This window comes from Muntiacus reevesi, chromosome 20 (genome assembly GCF_963930625.1).
Source record: "Muntiacus reevesi chromosome 20, mMunRee1.1, whole genome shotgun sequence".
NCBI classification, from domain to species: Eukaryota; Metazoa; Chordata; class Mammalia; order Artiodactyla; family Cervidae; genus Muntiacus; species Muntiacus reevesi.
The window spans coordinates 22,184,417-22,200,926 of NC_089268.1; the positions used below are offsets into that span (position 1 = coordinate 22,184,417).

General features: G+C 39.4%; 1 protein-coding gene across 1 annotated transcript in view; it reads left to right on the top strand.

Moving 5' to 3' along the window:
* The first annotated feature begins 4,296 nt into the window (after nucleotides 1-4,296).
* The window catches only part of CD2AP (CD2 associated protein), an 84,516-nt gene continuing 72,302 nt past the window's right edge, over nucleotides 4,297-16,510 (top strand). The window contains exon 1 of the mRNA XM_065912128.1: nucleotides 4,297-4,434. Coding sequence (XP_065768200.1) covers nucleotides 4,431-4,434 — 4 coding nt within the window. The 5' untranslated portion in view covers nucleotides 4,297-4,430. The remainder of the gene's footprint in view (nucleotides 4,435-16,510) is intronic.

Below are 16,510 nucleotides of genomic sequence, written 5' to 3' on the forward strand. Positions count from 1 at the left end.
ACTGTTGAGGAAAGCATTGTTTTGAGCTGAGCAATGTGCTAGCTATATAAAAATGTATAAAATAAAGTACCACACTTTGAAGGTCTCCTGGGGGGGGGGGGTGTTGATAAGACTTATAAGATGAAAAGAGCTCCATGTAGTAATTAATAGCTAACATTTGCTTATTAGCACTCACAACTTGAGAACGTAGTTTCACATACCATCTTGTAAGTTTAAAAAAATATATTTCTAGATTTTGCTCTTCTATTGGGATTTCCATTGGCTTCTCCTCTTGAAGACAGCATTGGGACTTCGCTGGTGGCCCAGTGGCTAAGACCCTGAGCTCCCAATGCAGGGGTTTCAGGTTCAATCCGTGGTCAGGAAACTAGATCCCACATGCTGCAACTAAGAGTCTGAATGCTGCAGCTAAAGATCCTGTATGCCACAGTAAAGACCCAGAGCTGCCAAACCAAGAAAAACAAGATATTATTAAAAAAGGAAAAGAGACAGCATTAATTCTGGGATGGTTCTTAGCTTTACTTCAATTTTCTCATCCTTCCTTATGGTCCTACTCCCTGATCCTTCTAATTTCTTTTATGATCCAGTATGTCAACATCACTTCAAACAGATTTTGCCTTCTGAATTTACAAAGTGATTTTGCTTATTTCAATTTTCAAACTTCTAAAATTTATGGTTTCTGATGGAAATACTACAAAATCTTGAGATTTCTAGGGTAGAACTGACTTCTAAAATATGTGGTTTCTGATGGAAATCATACAGATCTTGAGATTTCTAGGGTAGAACTGATTGTAGATTTTTTACCTTATCAGATTATGAGACCTGACTTATGGTTAAGAAAATATGTTCATCTTATGGCCTCACTTCTTTTTCACTTATATTTAGTCTGAAACCTTTAACTGACTTCTAACTTTTCTGTTCTATATGTGCTGAATATATGCAGCTATATATATTATGTATTCTATTATGTATATTCTTAAGTTACAGCTTCAAAGGTAATCTTAATGTCAAATCCAGTGTTCTTTTTTCCCCTCCTTCTGTTTTGTTTTCCTGACCCTCTCTTCATTTCTATTCATTGGTCTTTCTTCTTAAAATATCTAGGATCCTGGAGACTAAGGTATTCAGTTTTCTTCCTATATTTTTCTTTGTTTTCTTCTATGAATCCTCTTTTGACTCTCATCAGTCTCATTCATTCAAAGTTTAAATGGTTTGCTTTCTTATGGGTTGCATAAAGCTCAACATTCAGAAAATTAAGATCATGGCATCCAATCCCATCACTTTATGGCAAATAGATGGGGAAACAGTGGAAACAGTGACAGACTATATTTTGGGGGGCTCCAAAATCACTGCAGATGGTGACTGCAGCCATGAAATTAAAAGATGCTTACTCCTTGGAAGAAAAGTTATGACCAACCTAGACAGCATATTAAGAAACAGAGACATTACTTTGCCAAAAAAGGTTCATCTAGTCAAGGCTACGGTTTTTCCAGTAGTCATGTATGGATGTGAGAGTTGGACTATAAAGACAGCTGAGCACCGAAGAATTTATGCTTTTGAACTGTGTGTTGGAGAAGACTCTAGAGAGTCCCTTGGACTGCAAGGAGATCCAATCAGTCCATCTTAAAGGAAATCAGTCCTGACCTGAATATTCATTGGATGGACCGATGCTGAAACTGAAACTCCAGTACTTTGGCCACCTCATGTGAAGAACCGACTCAATGGAAAAGCCCCTCATGCTGAGCACAGGAGGAGAAGGGGACGACAGAGGATGAGATGGTTGGATGGCATCACTGACTCAATGGACATGAGTCTGAGTAAACTCCAGGAGTTGGTGATGGACAGGGAGGCCTAGCATGCTACAGTCTGTGTGGTCGCAAAGAGCTGGACATGACTGAGCGACTGAACTGAACTGAACTTCTTATGCCTTGCAGGAGTCAGACAGATTTCAGGATATTTCCCTTGTGTTTCCACTTTCACCCCTTACTTCTAGGACTCCTTCAGGTTGTGATTACTGCCATCCTCCAAGCCTTAGCTCCATTTATAACCTCCTCCTGAAGCTTGCCTTTACTGTTGTTGTTTAGTCACTAAGAACTGTTAGATTCTCTTGAGACCCCATGATCTGTAACCTGCTAGACTCCTCTGTCAATGGGATTTCCCAGGCAAGAATACTGGATTGGGTTACCATTTCCTTCTCCAGGGGATCTTCCCCACCCAGGGACTGAACCCTCCTCTCCTGCATTGTAGGCAGATTGTTTACCCCTGAGCCATCTGGGAAGCTTGCCTTGCCCATAGCTACATGCATACCTCATACTGTCAACTATCTGTTCATGTCTCTCTTCCTGGTTACACTGCAAAATCTTTGAGGATAAGGGCTGGACTTCAGGTTTTTTGGTTTGTTTATTTGTTTGCTTGCAAAGGGAGGGTGAACACAATACTCAATAAATATTTGTTGATTGAAGAAAGTCACACTGTTTCATGGTTTCAATACAACACAACCAATATGTACATCTTTTTTAGATGTGCATATTAATTTTTTTTCCCTTTTCCCTATTGGTCTCTGACCGTAACTGACACTTTTTGTTCTAAAGGTATGCTATGCAGTCGATTTAGAAGTAAAAGATTAAAGGATGTCAAATGCAGGCCTATAGGAGATAAGTGGAAATGGATATTTATGAGGTTGCCACTATCAGCCAGAGACTGTGCTTCGCACTGTAAAGATTTCTTTCAACAGACTCAAGAAACTGAAATCCAGCAAGGTTAATTTATCCAAAGTCCCATAAAAAGCTCGGTTGTGCTGAGTTTCAGAAATCCAGGTTTGCCGGGATGATTGTGAGACTTAAAATAACACAACTGCTTCCAAAGTCACTAGACAAGAGTTGGCATTCAACAAATGTTGCTGTCTGAGGATTGGGTTTGCTTCAACAGTAGAAAAAAGTTGGCTGAATGTATATATATATATATATATGCACACATTCTGGTTATCATGCAATTCACTTCTCCGCCTGATGTTCTAGTATCTATAACATGGCTCACAGGATGTAGCTCAGAATATTATCTATAGCCCTTGAGGAAGAATTAAAGGTCCTTGACTATGCCTAATGACTACATTATTATTTAGTCTCCTTTGGCTGTTTTCTTCTGTTTCCGCGTTTCTCACTTCTCTTATTAAACTTATTCTTTGACTAAAGTTTTCCCCAGACAAAAGGTAGACCGAGGACATGGTTTCGGGGGTGGGGGTGGATGGCAAGGACCATACGGTTCTGCTCCGTTTTAACGTCTGATTACAATAATCCTATGCTCTTCTTCATATTGAGGCTAGAAAAAATAAATACCAGCCAATATTCCAAATTATGACTATCCCGCTCTGCTCCCCATCAGGTAGCAATTTATATTTTCAAAAGAGAAAAGGGGATTAGAAAGTTGCCTTCAGCAGACAGAAACTAAAGGAATCCACTAGTTGAATCCTGTAAAAGAATTTATTCTGTGCCTATGATTTTTTTTTTTCGATGAAGAAATGCTTCTAATTCATACAGAACTTTGCAAGGTAAACCGCAGGTCCTGTTTGCAGCTGGGTCTCTAAAGGTCGAAAGAAAGTGGGTTCTCTCTTTCTCTACTCTTGCACGTCTCTCTCGCGGTCTCGTTCAGGTCCCCCAAAGCCTGCCGTACTGCAAAAAACAACAGTGCAAAGTGGGGCAGCCCAGGCTCACTTTGCCTATCAGCAAAAACTCTTTGAATCCATCGGAGGCGACAAACCACACAAAACGCCCGTCCCAGCTGCTTCGAACCTCAAGGCAGAGAAGTGACCGCAGTTACGCCGCTCGTCTCCCTCATCCGCTCCGCGCACCTGGACGCGGGCGGCGTGAGAGCCCCAGTCGCGACGTCACCGCACCTGGCAGCAGCCCCAGCGCGGCGGTGAGCCGGAACGCAACGGGGGCGGGGCAGGGAGGCCTGGGGATTCTCGCGAGATTTTCCTCCTCACGGCCCAGCTCCCGGCACCTTCCCGGCCTCTGTCCCGGTCACCACCTCACTCTTTGGCGTCGCGTTCGAGGACGGCGGGCGCCTACGGAGCTGCCAGGGGCGGGCTCCGGGGCTGGGCTGGCGCTCTGCGTCGGAGCCGGCGGCCAGAACGAACCGGCAGGTCCCGCCCCGTGGCAGGAGCGACCGGGGGTGGGAAAACCGCCGGCTGGGAGGGCGGGGGAGGGCCCTCCGGCCGCCGCGAGTGAGGAGCCGCAGCCGCCGCCTGTTCCTTGCGGGCCGGGGGGACCGGACTGGCCGGGGAGCGCCGCGGGCGGATGGAGGCTCCGCGTCCCGCCTGAGCTCAGCCGGGCTAGAGCCGAGCGGAGGGCCCGCCTCCTGCCGCCGGAGCGGCCGCGCGAGCAGCGGGAGGAGGAGGAGCAGCGGGCGCCGGGCTGCTCCCCGCCGGAGCCCCCAGCATGGGTAAGGGACCCGAGTGCGCTCCTCGCCACCCGCTCCGATCTTCCGGATTCGGGGAGGCGGTTCCCTTTCTCGATCTCGGCGGGGAGGGGGCGGGGGAGGGGGTGGGGGTCGGTCCCTGCGCTGCCACTCGGCCCGCTCCCTCTGTCCCCTCCTCGCTCTGCCTTCCACCTGGCTCATCTCGCGGAGAAGCTGGTTGCGGGGCCCCAGGGTGCTTTTCCCGTCTGGCGCTTTTCTTTCCACCTCTTTTCCTGGTTTCGGGAAAGGTGAGGGGATGGGAATGGGGGCGGTCCGATCACTTCGCCCCCAGTCCAGCTCGACTTAGCACCGAACTTCCCTCTTTACCCAGTCCCTTTCGTCCCAGATCCTGCTGGGATGGGGGAAGGATGATCGAAAAACTTGACAGAGTAGCACTTTCAACTTCTGTATCTTCTGCGAACCTTTTTAGAGGTTGGCCTTTTAAAGCATTGTTTGTTTGTTAGAAAAGACATTTTCCACCCCCCCAGGCTGAAACTTTCAAGGGGTATCTCAAGGGCAGGAAAGCTTGAGTATTTGCTCCGTTTCTACCCAGGCAAGTGTGTTGGCACTTAAATATTAAATCTGTTCCTGAGAACTGGATTGGAGTTTAGTAGGATTTCTGCGTTGAACCCTTTGAGAAGCAGTTTCCTGTTTGGAGTTAGACTTCCTCGCTAGAAGGGGAGAAAAGTACAAGGCCTTATATGTTATTTACAGTGTGCTTTAAAGTTTTGTTTGGAGCTAGAGAAGGAATGTGTTGCAGACTGGTGAAAGGGAGTTTTGTTGAGTAATGTAACAATTCTTTTGATAACAAAAGTTCGATGTGGGCTAGGCGCTATCTCCCTCAATCCTTTGAAAATGAAAAGCAATTTAAAAGAGAACTTTTTAAAAAAATCAAACGGTGTCACCATAAGGCATATGCATGCTCTGTAAGAGCAATCCCAATGTTTTTTCTGTAATCAGCAGGACGCTGTCACTTTTCGCAGTTCAGGAAGGAGTTGGTACTGCTTCATCTCAACAAACTATTAACTGAAATTAATAATTCATGAGACTAACAAATGATTTAGAAGCAGGACAAACACACAGTACTGCTGATGTGGCATCTACTGCCCACATTGTTTTGTGGGAAATGCTTTAAGCATGGTGTTTATAGACAGTCGCAGTAGCTCTTCTGTGTTTTCCTAGACTTTATACTTTTATGATCTGTCTCCCTTTTGCTTTCAGGTAACTTTTGTGCACAAAGTGCTCTTAAACTTAGAAACAGTAAAACCTTTGTTACTTGGGACTTTCCAATGAATTTCTTTCTAATTGATTAGTTGAGCTTACTGGGTAATTGAGGGTTTATCCTTTAAGCTTCAATTTATAAAACCACTTTGAATGCAGATCATACTAAAATTAAATGTGTAATGCTTTTCTGTTTTAAATAGGATGCAGAGTACAATTAAATCTTTTGATGACCTAGGGTCATCATTTGTGACCTTGTTACTGTGGTTCCTTGAGGATCTGTTGGATTGTATATAGGACTCCTGATCAGATTTCTTTGCATTTTGAAGTTAGTAAATATTTTTCGTGCTTTGCTGTTGGATGTGCTTGTTACTGTAATCAGTGTCCCCCTTCACCCTCTCATCGCCAGTTTTTCCTACACCGTTTTTTTCCTGCGGAAATCAAATTTGTAATTCTGCGAAGTGAAAAAATGAGTTGACCTTTATTTAGTGTGTGAGATCTTCTTTTGAGAATAGTGAATGTCCATCCTTGCACATTGGAGTGTCTATTTTGGTTGTCCAGAGGCCTTCACTCAATGACTTTGCTGTGTTCTGCCATATTATCTTAGTATAAAGTGATGTTTGCATACTCTACTGGACTGCCCAGAATGTATTTTAAAGCATGGTTACTTGGGGGCATGTGCAGTTAGTTTTTGAAAGGTATTTGTCAGATATTGTCATACAAATGTATACTTTAAATTTATTGGTCATATATTCATAATAAAACTATCAAAATCATTTAAGGAGTTTCTTCTTTAATATAAATCTAAGGTGCTTGATTTTGCTGTCATAAGTCTTTACTTCTTACGGCTTAAGATGACAGCTTAAGGGATTCCCTGGTGGTCCAGTGGTTAGGAATCTGAGCCTTACTGCCAAGGGCCCTGGTTTCAATCCCTGGTCAGGGAATGAAAATCCCACAAGCCCTGCAGCATGGCCAGGAAAAAAAAAAAAGATGATAGCTTAAAATATTTATATGGTATTTTATCTAATTTATCACAAAATGAAAAATCTTTAATTTCTTCACTTTGAAATAACTTGGGTACCTATTAAGTGATGGTTCTTGACATTTAAGTGGTACAGCTAGAGTTAAAAGCATGGGTTCTGAACTGGGACAGTTTAAAGTCAAATCCTGGCTCTTCTGTCTACAAGCTGTTGTGATTGAGCTTCAGTTTCTTAATCTATAAATGGGATAAAACTATCAACCTCAGGTTATTAGGAGGATTGAATGAGTTAATACTTGTAAAGTACTTAGAACAGTGCCAGTGTTGGTTGCTGTTATTTTCATTTTCAAATAATGAGATAAAATAAATGAAATGAATAAAATAAATAAATGAAAAAATAAAAATTTTCAAATAAATTTCCCCAATTCTTGCATCAGCTTGAAAAAATAATGCAAAATGTTTGACCTTATTTGAAGTGTATTATTATCTTTAAAGACCAGTGGGATGAAATGATTTTGTACCAATGCAGAAATAGGTAACTTTCAACATTTCGGTATACTGTGAGAAAGTCCAGTGTTGGTAGTAAGGTTAGTAGATTAGAAAAAACTAAGTGGGATGAGTGCTCATAGAGACTTACTTGAATTTTATCTTAAATGTAAGCACTGTTTTTAGTTTCTGCATTTGGTTAAATGTGGAAGAATGCTTATAAGGAAATTTGAGGTATTCTTTGGGAAAGAATTTAGGGAGAGTGTTAGCGAGATGGAAAGACAGTACTTATATTTCTTATTCCAAAAGTACAGATCTGCATTTTGGAGTGTAATAAGACAGAAAGTAATTGGCACAAAGTGTTACTATGTGTAACTTCTTATTTTTGAAAAAAGTCGATTTTAAGGACTCTATTTTTCTTAATTTTAAATAAAGTTATGAACTCATATGACATATAACAAGTCAGCATGTTTAAATTATGAGGCAGTTAATGGACAGAAATACACAGTTGGTTTAGAGATAATATGTGCATTTCTATAATACAGTGATTTCTTTCTTTGGCTCAGTGTTTGGTGAAAATCTTGATTCACCCAGGTAAGTAAGGGCAACTAGAAATTGCCTGCTAGTGGCTCACCTTTTAATTTCAGGATTTACTTCAGTTAAACTAATCCAGAACACGAAAGTGGAATATTAGGGAATTTTGTTTCAAAGTTGAATCCTAGTAAATAATCAGTTGTATTCTTTAATTAGTAAGTACTTGTAAGTACTTGTAATCAGATTTGTCTTAAGAGCTTCAAATTTGGATAGATATAATTCCATAAAATCACATTTAGGGTGAAAATACACATTCATAATATATTTTTCCATAAAAACCAGCTTGAAGTTTGCCATGTATCTCTCTAAATGAGGGGTTAGCCAAGTAAGATGATGTCTTATTAACTTAATAAGATGATTTAAATTTTGGGAAGATAAAACGTGAAGTGCTTTTGGTTCGTTCCATATTGTGAATCAAAAATATCTTCAAATTTTTATTTGTAAGTAATCCAATCTGATTTTTTTTTCTCCTCTTCTATGTCATGGAATATCCTCTATGAAATATTTTTTAAGTATGATACCATTTTCTAATGTGTTTTAAAAGTGGTGTCATGTTAAGAGGTTGAAGATAGGCAAAGAAAGAGGTGTGAAGATTGTTGATTTGGGTGAGACCAGGACAGCTGCAGATGTGTAAACTGGTGCAAGTTGTGAAAGATCTGAAAGCTTTTGGAGTTTGTGTTCAGAAAAGAAAGGGGAATAAAACCTAATATGATGTGACTGAAATTTAGGTAAATTGGTAATCTTTATGATGGATCTGTGACTTCGTTAATTGTAAAATTTGATATCCAACTATTAGGCAGGTTTACCTCAAGCGGAATTAGTTCTTTCTCAATGGAGAGGCCAGCCTAGGAAGTCTGGATGAAGGTCCATGTACACCTATAATTAGCCTCTCAGCATGAGGGATACAGTATAGCAAAAGCTCGTGCACAGACAGGCGGAGTTGGCCAGCTTGGCATGGTGGTGAGCAGCAGGCACCTTGGAGAGGTTCAGACTGGTATCTTGGAAAAGGGAGGAAATGGGTTTTAGCAGTAGGCTTTAGAGACCTAGCAAGGGAGAAACAAAACCAGACAAGGTCCAGATTTCTTATGAGAGATGCAAGGTAAGGTATTTGTTCTGGGAACAAAAGTGAGCTTGGTTATTGGATTGTTTAGGATGACAGGCAGTAGTATTGACAAGGTAACTGAACTCTTAAACTGTTGATCTTACTTGAGAGATACAAGGTAAGGTATTTGTTCCTGGGAACAAAAGTGAGCCTGGTTATTGGATTGTTTAGGATGACAGGCAGTAATATTGAGAAGGTAACTGAACCCTTAAACTGTTGATCTTACTTGAGAGATACAAGGTAAGGTATTTGTTCCCTGGGAACAAAAGTGAGCTTGGTTATTGGATTGTTTAGGATGACAGGCAGTAATATTGAGAAGGTAACTGAACTCTTAAACTGTTGATCTTACCTATTTTCTGCTTGGCACTACGTGAGCAGCTGAGTCTGTGTGTGTGTTCTAGGTTGTCCTGGGTAACTGGGCTGAAAGGAGGTTTTCTGTCTCAGTGCTTGAGGATGTTTCTTGCTCACAGTTTAGCACTTCCTCTGTTTATTTGGTCTCAGGGATTTGATACATCTGCTCTTTTTTTTTTTTGGCTGCTTTTTTCACCTGTTCCTCTCCTTTCTCACCCAAGACAAAGCAGATTACAGAATTTCAGCATACCCTTCTGTTTGAGAAACAAGTGCACAATCCTTAACAGTGTTAAATAGCTTTAGCTGCCAATGATAGAGTAAACCATAAGAAACTTGAAAGTACTAATTGTTTATTCCTGAATAATTTCACTGACGTGGTATTAGGCTAGTTATTAGAACGACCTTTCTTGGTTTTGCTTTGTTTTTTAGTAGAGTATATCTGCCCTTTTCAGCCCTGCCTCATACTCCCCTACTCCATATTATCCACAGCTTTCTTTTAGGTTTGCTTATGTTGGATAGATGTTTAGACTAGTTCACAGTCTTTTATCACTACTAGTAAGCGCATAGAATTCCCTTCATAATCCTACTAAGGCTTCTCTGACCCAAGACTTTCATTTTTCAGTTATAGTCACTTGGTTTTAGTCCCAGGTGAGTTAGGTATTTTCTTTCTAGGGTCTAAATGTTTCTTCTTTTGGACTAAATGACATTACGTCTTTTCTGTTTCTTGGGTTTTGTTTGATAGTTTCTAAGACCTAAGTTGCCTGAATATTCTATTCTTTGATTCTTTTATTTCAACTGAAAGCATGTTTATTGGTTGTTTGTATTTAAAGGAGCTTTTACTCTTATAAGTAACTCTACTGTTTAAGTATTCATTATTCTAAAATGATATCTAGCTTAAAATGTTGATCTAGTGTCAGATATGGCAGTTTTATGGACTCTTTCCTGAAATCTCGTTATACTACATCATTCCTTTCCATTGCCTTCAGTAGACTTGTGTTTTTATTTTTATTTATTTATTTATTTTTAAAAAAATTTTATTTATTTGCTTATTTATGGCTGCACTGGGTCTTGGTTGCAGTGCTGGGGCTTTCTCTAATTGCGGCAAGCAGGGGTTGCTCCTTGGCTATGGTGCGTGGGCTTCTCATTGCAGTGGCTTCTCTTGTTGTGGAGCACGGTCTCTAGAGCTCCAGCTCAGGAGTTATGATACATGGGCTTAGTTGCCCCGTGGCATGTGGAATCTTCCCGGGCCAGGGATCGAACTTGTGTCCCCTGCTTGCAAGGAGGATTCTTAACCACTGCACTGCCAGGGAAGTCCAGACTTGTGTTTTTAATCTTTAAAATTCTGTTTACTTACTCCATTTACCTTCATGATCACATTTTATTTCTCATCTAAGTTTCAAAGCTGAGATGACTAACATAGGATCCTGAATGCCACATAGCTCTGGTTCTTTTTGATGATCCAGTGTCCAGGTAATTCTTAGGGAGTGACTGTGACATCTAATCACTAGGAGTTCCCAGTGGAAAAATACTTTAAGTATGGTAACAGTAACAGTTACCACCAACATTAAGAGAAAGGTTCTGTCCCAAGGTCACGTTTTGTCAAAGAAAAGAGCTTTCAATGAGAGATAAATCCAGAAGTATTTGTCTTAATGAGAGGAATGTGATTAATGGCATGTTCAGTGCTGGGAATATTAGGACACATACATATCTAGTGGTTTACAACAGTGTTAGAAGTTGGGTGTATTATTAAAGTCATTTGGATTTTAAAAATTTCACACAGGAGATTCTGATGTAAATGCTTCCATGTCTCCTTCCCTCCAGTTGTTGATGAGTGTCATCAGTGGGTTGGGATAGCTGAGTGTTGTGATAGGATGAGTGTCATCAGTGGGTTGGGATGGCTGAGTGTTATGAAAGGAATAAGACTTATAATAATAGGAATAAAACTTAGCTCATGGATCATCAGAAATCCATTTAGAAAGGGAATTTAGTACATTAAGAAAGTATCAGAAATGTCAAAATACAATAGAAGTATAAGGAAGATCAGGATATAGATTCCTGCAACCCCATGGACTGTAGCCTACCAGGCTCCTCTGTCCATGGGATTTTCCAGGCAAGAGTACTGGAGTGGGTTGCCATTTCCTTCTCCAGGGGATCTTCCCGACACAGGGATCGAACCTGGGTCTTCAGCATTGCAGACAGACGCTTTACCGTCTGAGCCACCAGGAAGCCCATAGATTCCTGCATTGAAAGGCAAATAGGATTTGTTCATTTCTGTTCATTTGACCAATGACATTGTGAGTCCTTGACAGTAGCCAAGATATTTTTTCTCTCCTCCTGGTACCGAACCTTTAGAGTGAAGCACACCTTCATTTGAACTGATTACTTCAAGATCCTTTTACCTGAAGTACTAAAACTGTACTAACCTTCTTAGTGTCTATCAGTGCCCCTGATACTAAGGAGGTCAGAATTTACTTAACATCTAGGCTGACTTTGTTAATTATCAGAGTTCTATTCTTAGAGTATATGTATTTATCATGATTATTATAATAATCAAGTGCCAAGTTGTTTGCTTTCGTTTTTAAGTATAGAATTTAATATATATTTGTAAAATTGAGATCATCTGGCTCAGAGGTTAAAGCGTCTGCCTCCAGTGCGGGAGACCCAGGTTCGATCCCTGGGTCAGGAGGATCCCCTGGAGAAGGAATTGGTAACTCACTCCAGTATTCTTGCCTGGAGAATCCCATAAACAGAGGAGCCTGGTGGGCTACAGTCCACGGGGTCGCGAAGAGTCGGACACAACTGAGCGACTTTACTTTCACTTCACTTCAGTCTTGGCCGAAGCAGCGTGTAATGATTTAGGAAACATATTTAAAGTTGGTCTTTCAAATGTATGGGCTTCCCTTGTGGCTCAGATGGTAAAGTATCTGCCTGCAATGCAGGAGACCCAGATTCAATCCCTGGGTCAGGAAGATCGCTTTGAGGAGGGTGTGGCAGCCCACTCCAGTATTCTTGGCTGGAGAATTCCATGGGCAGAGGAGCCTGGCAGACCATAGTCCATGGGTTCACAAAGAGTCGGTCATGACTGAGCAACTAACACACTTTCAGATGTATACTCTTCTACATTTTCTTTCTAATTGTTGTTAGAATTAATAGAATGTGTTTTACTATCAAAGTTTTTTTTTTAATTAGACTTTAAAACTCCTGCTCTGCTGCAGCAGATTGTACCGATAAGTATTTTGCCTTGCTGCTTTGGAGTGTGCATGTGTGTGCACATGTGCATGTCTTCATGGTATTTAAGATGAAGACTCCATTTTTTTCTTACCTCTTAATTAGACCATTTTTTCAGACACACTTTTTTGAAATAGTTAGAAAAGTTACCTTACATGATGAAAACAGATCTGTCGATGAATTTTCAGAATGAAATGTCATGAAAATGTAAAGGCTATATTTTAAATTTCTAGGTAACTTCTTTTCCACAAAAATTGCCTAAATTTCTTATATTCTATGCAACCCAACTGAACTTATGATTAGAACCTCACAGTTTAAAGCCTAAATAAAAATTCCTGTGTTATTACTGTCTTTTATATGTAATAAATAATCTTACTTGCCTGGAGCTTATGTATGCCAGAGACCTCATAACTTATTGTATACTATTAAAAAAATTTAACACTCTTAGTAACTTGCAGAAAATTGGGAGCTCGCTGTGTGTTCACCAAGTTTGTGATTCAATAGTGTTTTAATTTGGAGTAATTGGAGTGGATGAGGTCTCACTTTCTTTTTAAAAAACAGTTTACCGTTCGTTAGAACTTCCCAGGTCCACTTATATGTAGATTTTTTTCAGTAGTAAATATCACAGTACTACAGGAACTGCGGTTGTTGAATTTGTGAATGCAGAACTGCTGGTCCAAAGAGCTGACTATAAATTATATTTGAATTTTCACCTGTGAGGAAGATTGGCACCCCCAACCCCTGTGTTGTTCAGGGGTCAGCTGTGAACTTTTTTATCTTTCCTGTATGACTCACTGAGACTCTTAAGTCCCTTTAGGAGAGAATCAGTAATCTAGCATGTTAAACATTTTGTCAGGTGAGTCTGCAGCTTGCTTACTCCATGAATGTTAGAATAAGGTTACATATTTCTACTAAATAAAGGGGAAATTGCTTATTTTGCAGTTGGAAGACATGTCTTTATGATTCTCCAATTTATCCTGTTAAATATATTTAGGTATAAAGTCTTAATTTGCTTCGAAAAGTTTGTTTAAAATAACTTGAACAATGTTGTTGAACTATAAAATTATATCATCTTAAATGGATATTATGAAGCAGATATATATACATTCTTTGAGGCATACTAAATTGATAAATTACATATATAATTGAAATTTTTCTAGTAGCTATGTTAAAAAATACAGGAAAGGTGAAATTAAAAATGTTTTGGATATGTTGTTTTTCAATATGTTCAATATAAAGTCATTAATTTGTGTACTTCTTTTTCTGTCTTTGGAATCTAGTATGTATTACATATTTATCTCAGTTTGGACTAGCCGTGATTCAAGTGCTTCATATTACCTGTGGCTAGTGGTTACTGGCTAGATGATGCAGTTTTAGAACGTAGATCTTAAAGGCTTTTATGAATCTAGTGAGAGTATATATGAAAATATTTTATAAGTATTATGCAATTATAAATAGTTATGTAAGGAATTGAACTATTAGAAAGTGAAAGTGAAGTTGCTTAGTTGTGTCCAACTCTTTGCGACCCCGTGGACTGTAGCCTACCAGGCTCCTCAGTCTATGGAATTTTCCAGGCAAGAGTACTGGTGTGGGTTGCCATTTCCTTCTCCATTTGTTAATGTAAATAAACCATTTTTGGCCTTTACCAATTAGTTTTTTATTAGATATTTAATAACTGATAATTTATTGTGATTAAATAACAAGTATATATTCTCATGGAAACCCCCAATGTGATTTTAAAATGAACAAATTTAAATATTTATTACCTAAAAATTGTGGATTAATATTACACATTGTTCATGTACTTGGGTTACTATTTTCTCTTAAAAGACTTACATTTTAACCATGTTACACCTTGGTCTTTTATTCATTTATCTGTCAATAATAGGGGACTCGTAGGATTTTTTTTTTGAGGGGGTGAGTTCTGTAAAATTTCTTGATAAAAATTTATTGGTATTTTAAAAAATCTGGCTTCAAATGTGGTTAAAATTAATTTCTAGTGTTTTTTCAGAGTTAATAGCGGATTAAAAATCTGAGGAATATTTAATTGAATTTTCCAACTTACTTGCTTTTTAGGTAGATTTTGTAGATTTGTTGTTTTTAGGATTTATTATTTTGGGAGGAGACATCACATGCACATGATAATGTGTTTTGGGCTAATTCTTAATTAATTTTTGTGAGATTGAAATCCTTTTTTGTTTTTAAACTTTGCTTCAGGTTGATTTTTGGGTGTCTGTCACCTATTAATCTGATTTAGTAATGCTGAAGCTGAAACTCCAGTACTTTGGCCACCTTATGAGAAGAGTTAACTCATTGGAAAAAGACCCTGATGCTGGGAGGGATTGGGGGCAGGAGGAGAAGGGGACGACAGAGGATGAGATGGCTGGATGTTATCACTGACTTGATGGGCATGGGTTTGGGTGGACTCCGGGAGTTGGTGATGGACAGGGAGGCCTGGCGTGCTGCGATTCGTGGGGTCGCAAAGAGTCAGACACGACTGAGCAACTGAACTGAACTGAACTGAAAGGAATGTAATGCTATGTAAAAGCTTCTTTATACCACATTTTCTTTTCTTCTCTTTTACTGTGTGGTAAAAGTATATGGTACTTTGCATAGTTTTCACACTCTATGTGAAATACGGAAAGGAGAGGTAAGTTTTGTGTATGGTATCTTAAGAACGGCTGCATTTACTTATCTCTGCTCTAAGAAATGCTGATTATCAGTTCTTTATTTAACAAGCTTGAGGAAGTAAATTATAGAAATTCTAATATTATGCATATAGTTAAAAGGTCGCAAAATGCCAGACTAGATGAATCACAAGGTAGAATGAAGGTTGCCAGGAGAAATATCAACAACTTCCGATATGCAGATGTTACCACTCTGATGGTGGAAAGTGAAGAGGAACTAAAAGCCTCTTGATGAGGGTGAAAGAGGAGAGTGAAAAAGCTGGCTTAAAACTTAGCATTCAGAAAGCTAAGAACATGGCATCCAATCCCATCACTTCGTGGCAAATAGATGGGGAAACAATGGAAACAGTGACAGACTTTACTTTCTTGGGCTCCAGAATCACTGTGGACAGTGATTGCAGCCATGAAATTAAAAGACATTTGCTCCTTGGAAGAAAACCTAAGACAAACCTAGACAGCATATTAAAAAGCAGAGACATCACTTTGCTGACAAATATCCATATAGTCAAATCTATGGTTTTTCCAGTCGTCATGTACAGATGTGAGAATTGGACCATAAAGAAGGCTGAGTGCTGAGGAATTGATGCTTTTGAATTGTGATGCTGAGAGGACTCTTGAGAGTCTGTTGGATAGCAAGGAGATCAAACCAATCAATCCTAAAGGAAATGAACACTGAATATTCATTGGAAGGACTAATGCTGAAGCTGAAGCTCCAGTACTTTGGCCACCTGATTCGAAGAGCTGACTCATTGGATAAGACTCTGTTGCTGGGAAAGATTGAGGGCAACAGGGGAAGGGGATGACAGAGGATGAGACGTTGGATGGCATCACTGATTCAAAGGACGTGAGTTTGAACAAACTCCGGGAGATAGTGAAGGACAGGGAAGCCTGTCATGCTGCAGTTCATGACGTCACATAGAGTAGAACAGTAGTTCTTTCATTTCTCCATTTATGGTGAAGATAGTCCTGGAAATAAATTTCTGGTAAAGATGTTTGGTTTATGGTTAAAAAAAAAAATTTTTAACCCTGAAAATAACTAAAAATACTAAAAATAAATAGGAAATAAGAGGTGGAACCATTAAAGTGTTTTTTTTTTTTTTTTTTTTTTATCATACAGCTACTTCTTTGGCAATAAAGCTTATAGGGAAGTATGTTTCTGTTTATTTTTGTGTAACTTTCTATATTTTGACTTTTCTATAATAAAAGTTATAATAGTTTCTATAGTATAAATAAAGTTAGGTCCTATAATTATGTAGGTGTTATAATGTAAATAAGGTTAATTTGACATACCCAATTAGATGATGCCATTGTGCTATTTATCTGTATTGTATTTATCCAAACCAAAGTAAACATTCCCTAGTGAATGCTTGTACTACTCAAACCTATTTGGAATTTGTGTGAATTGTTAACGTT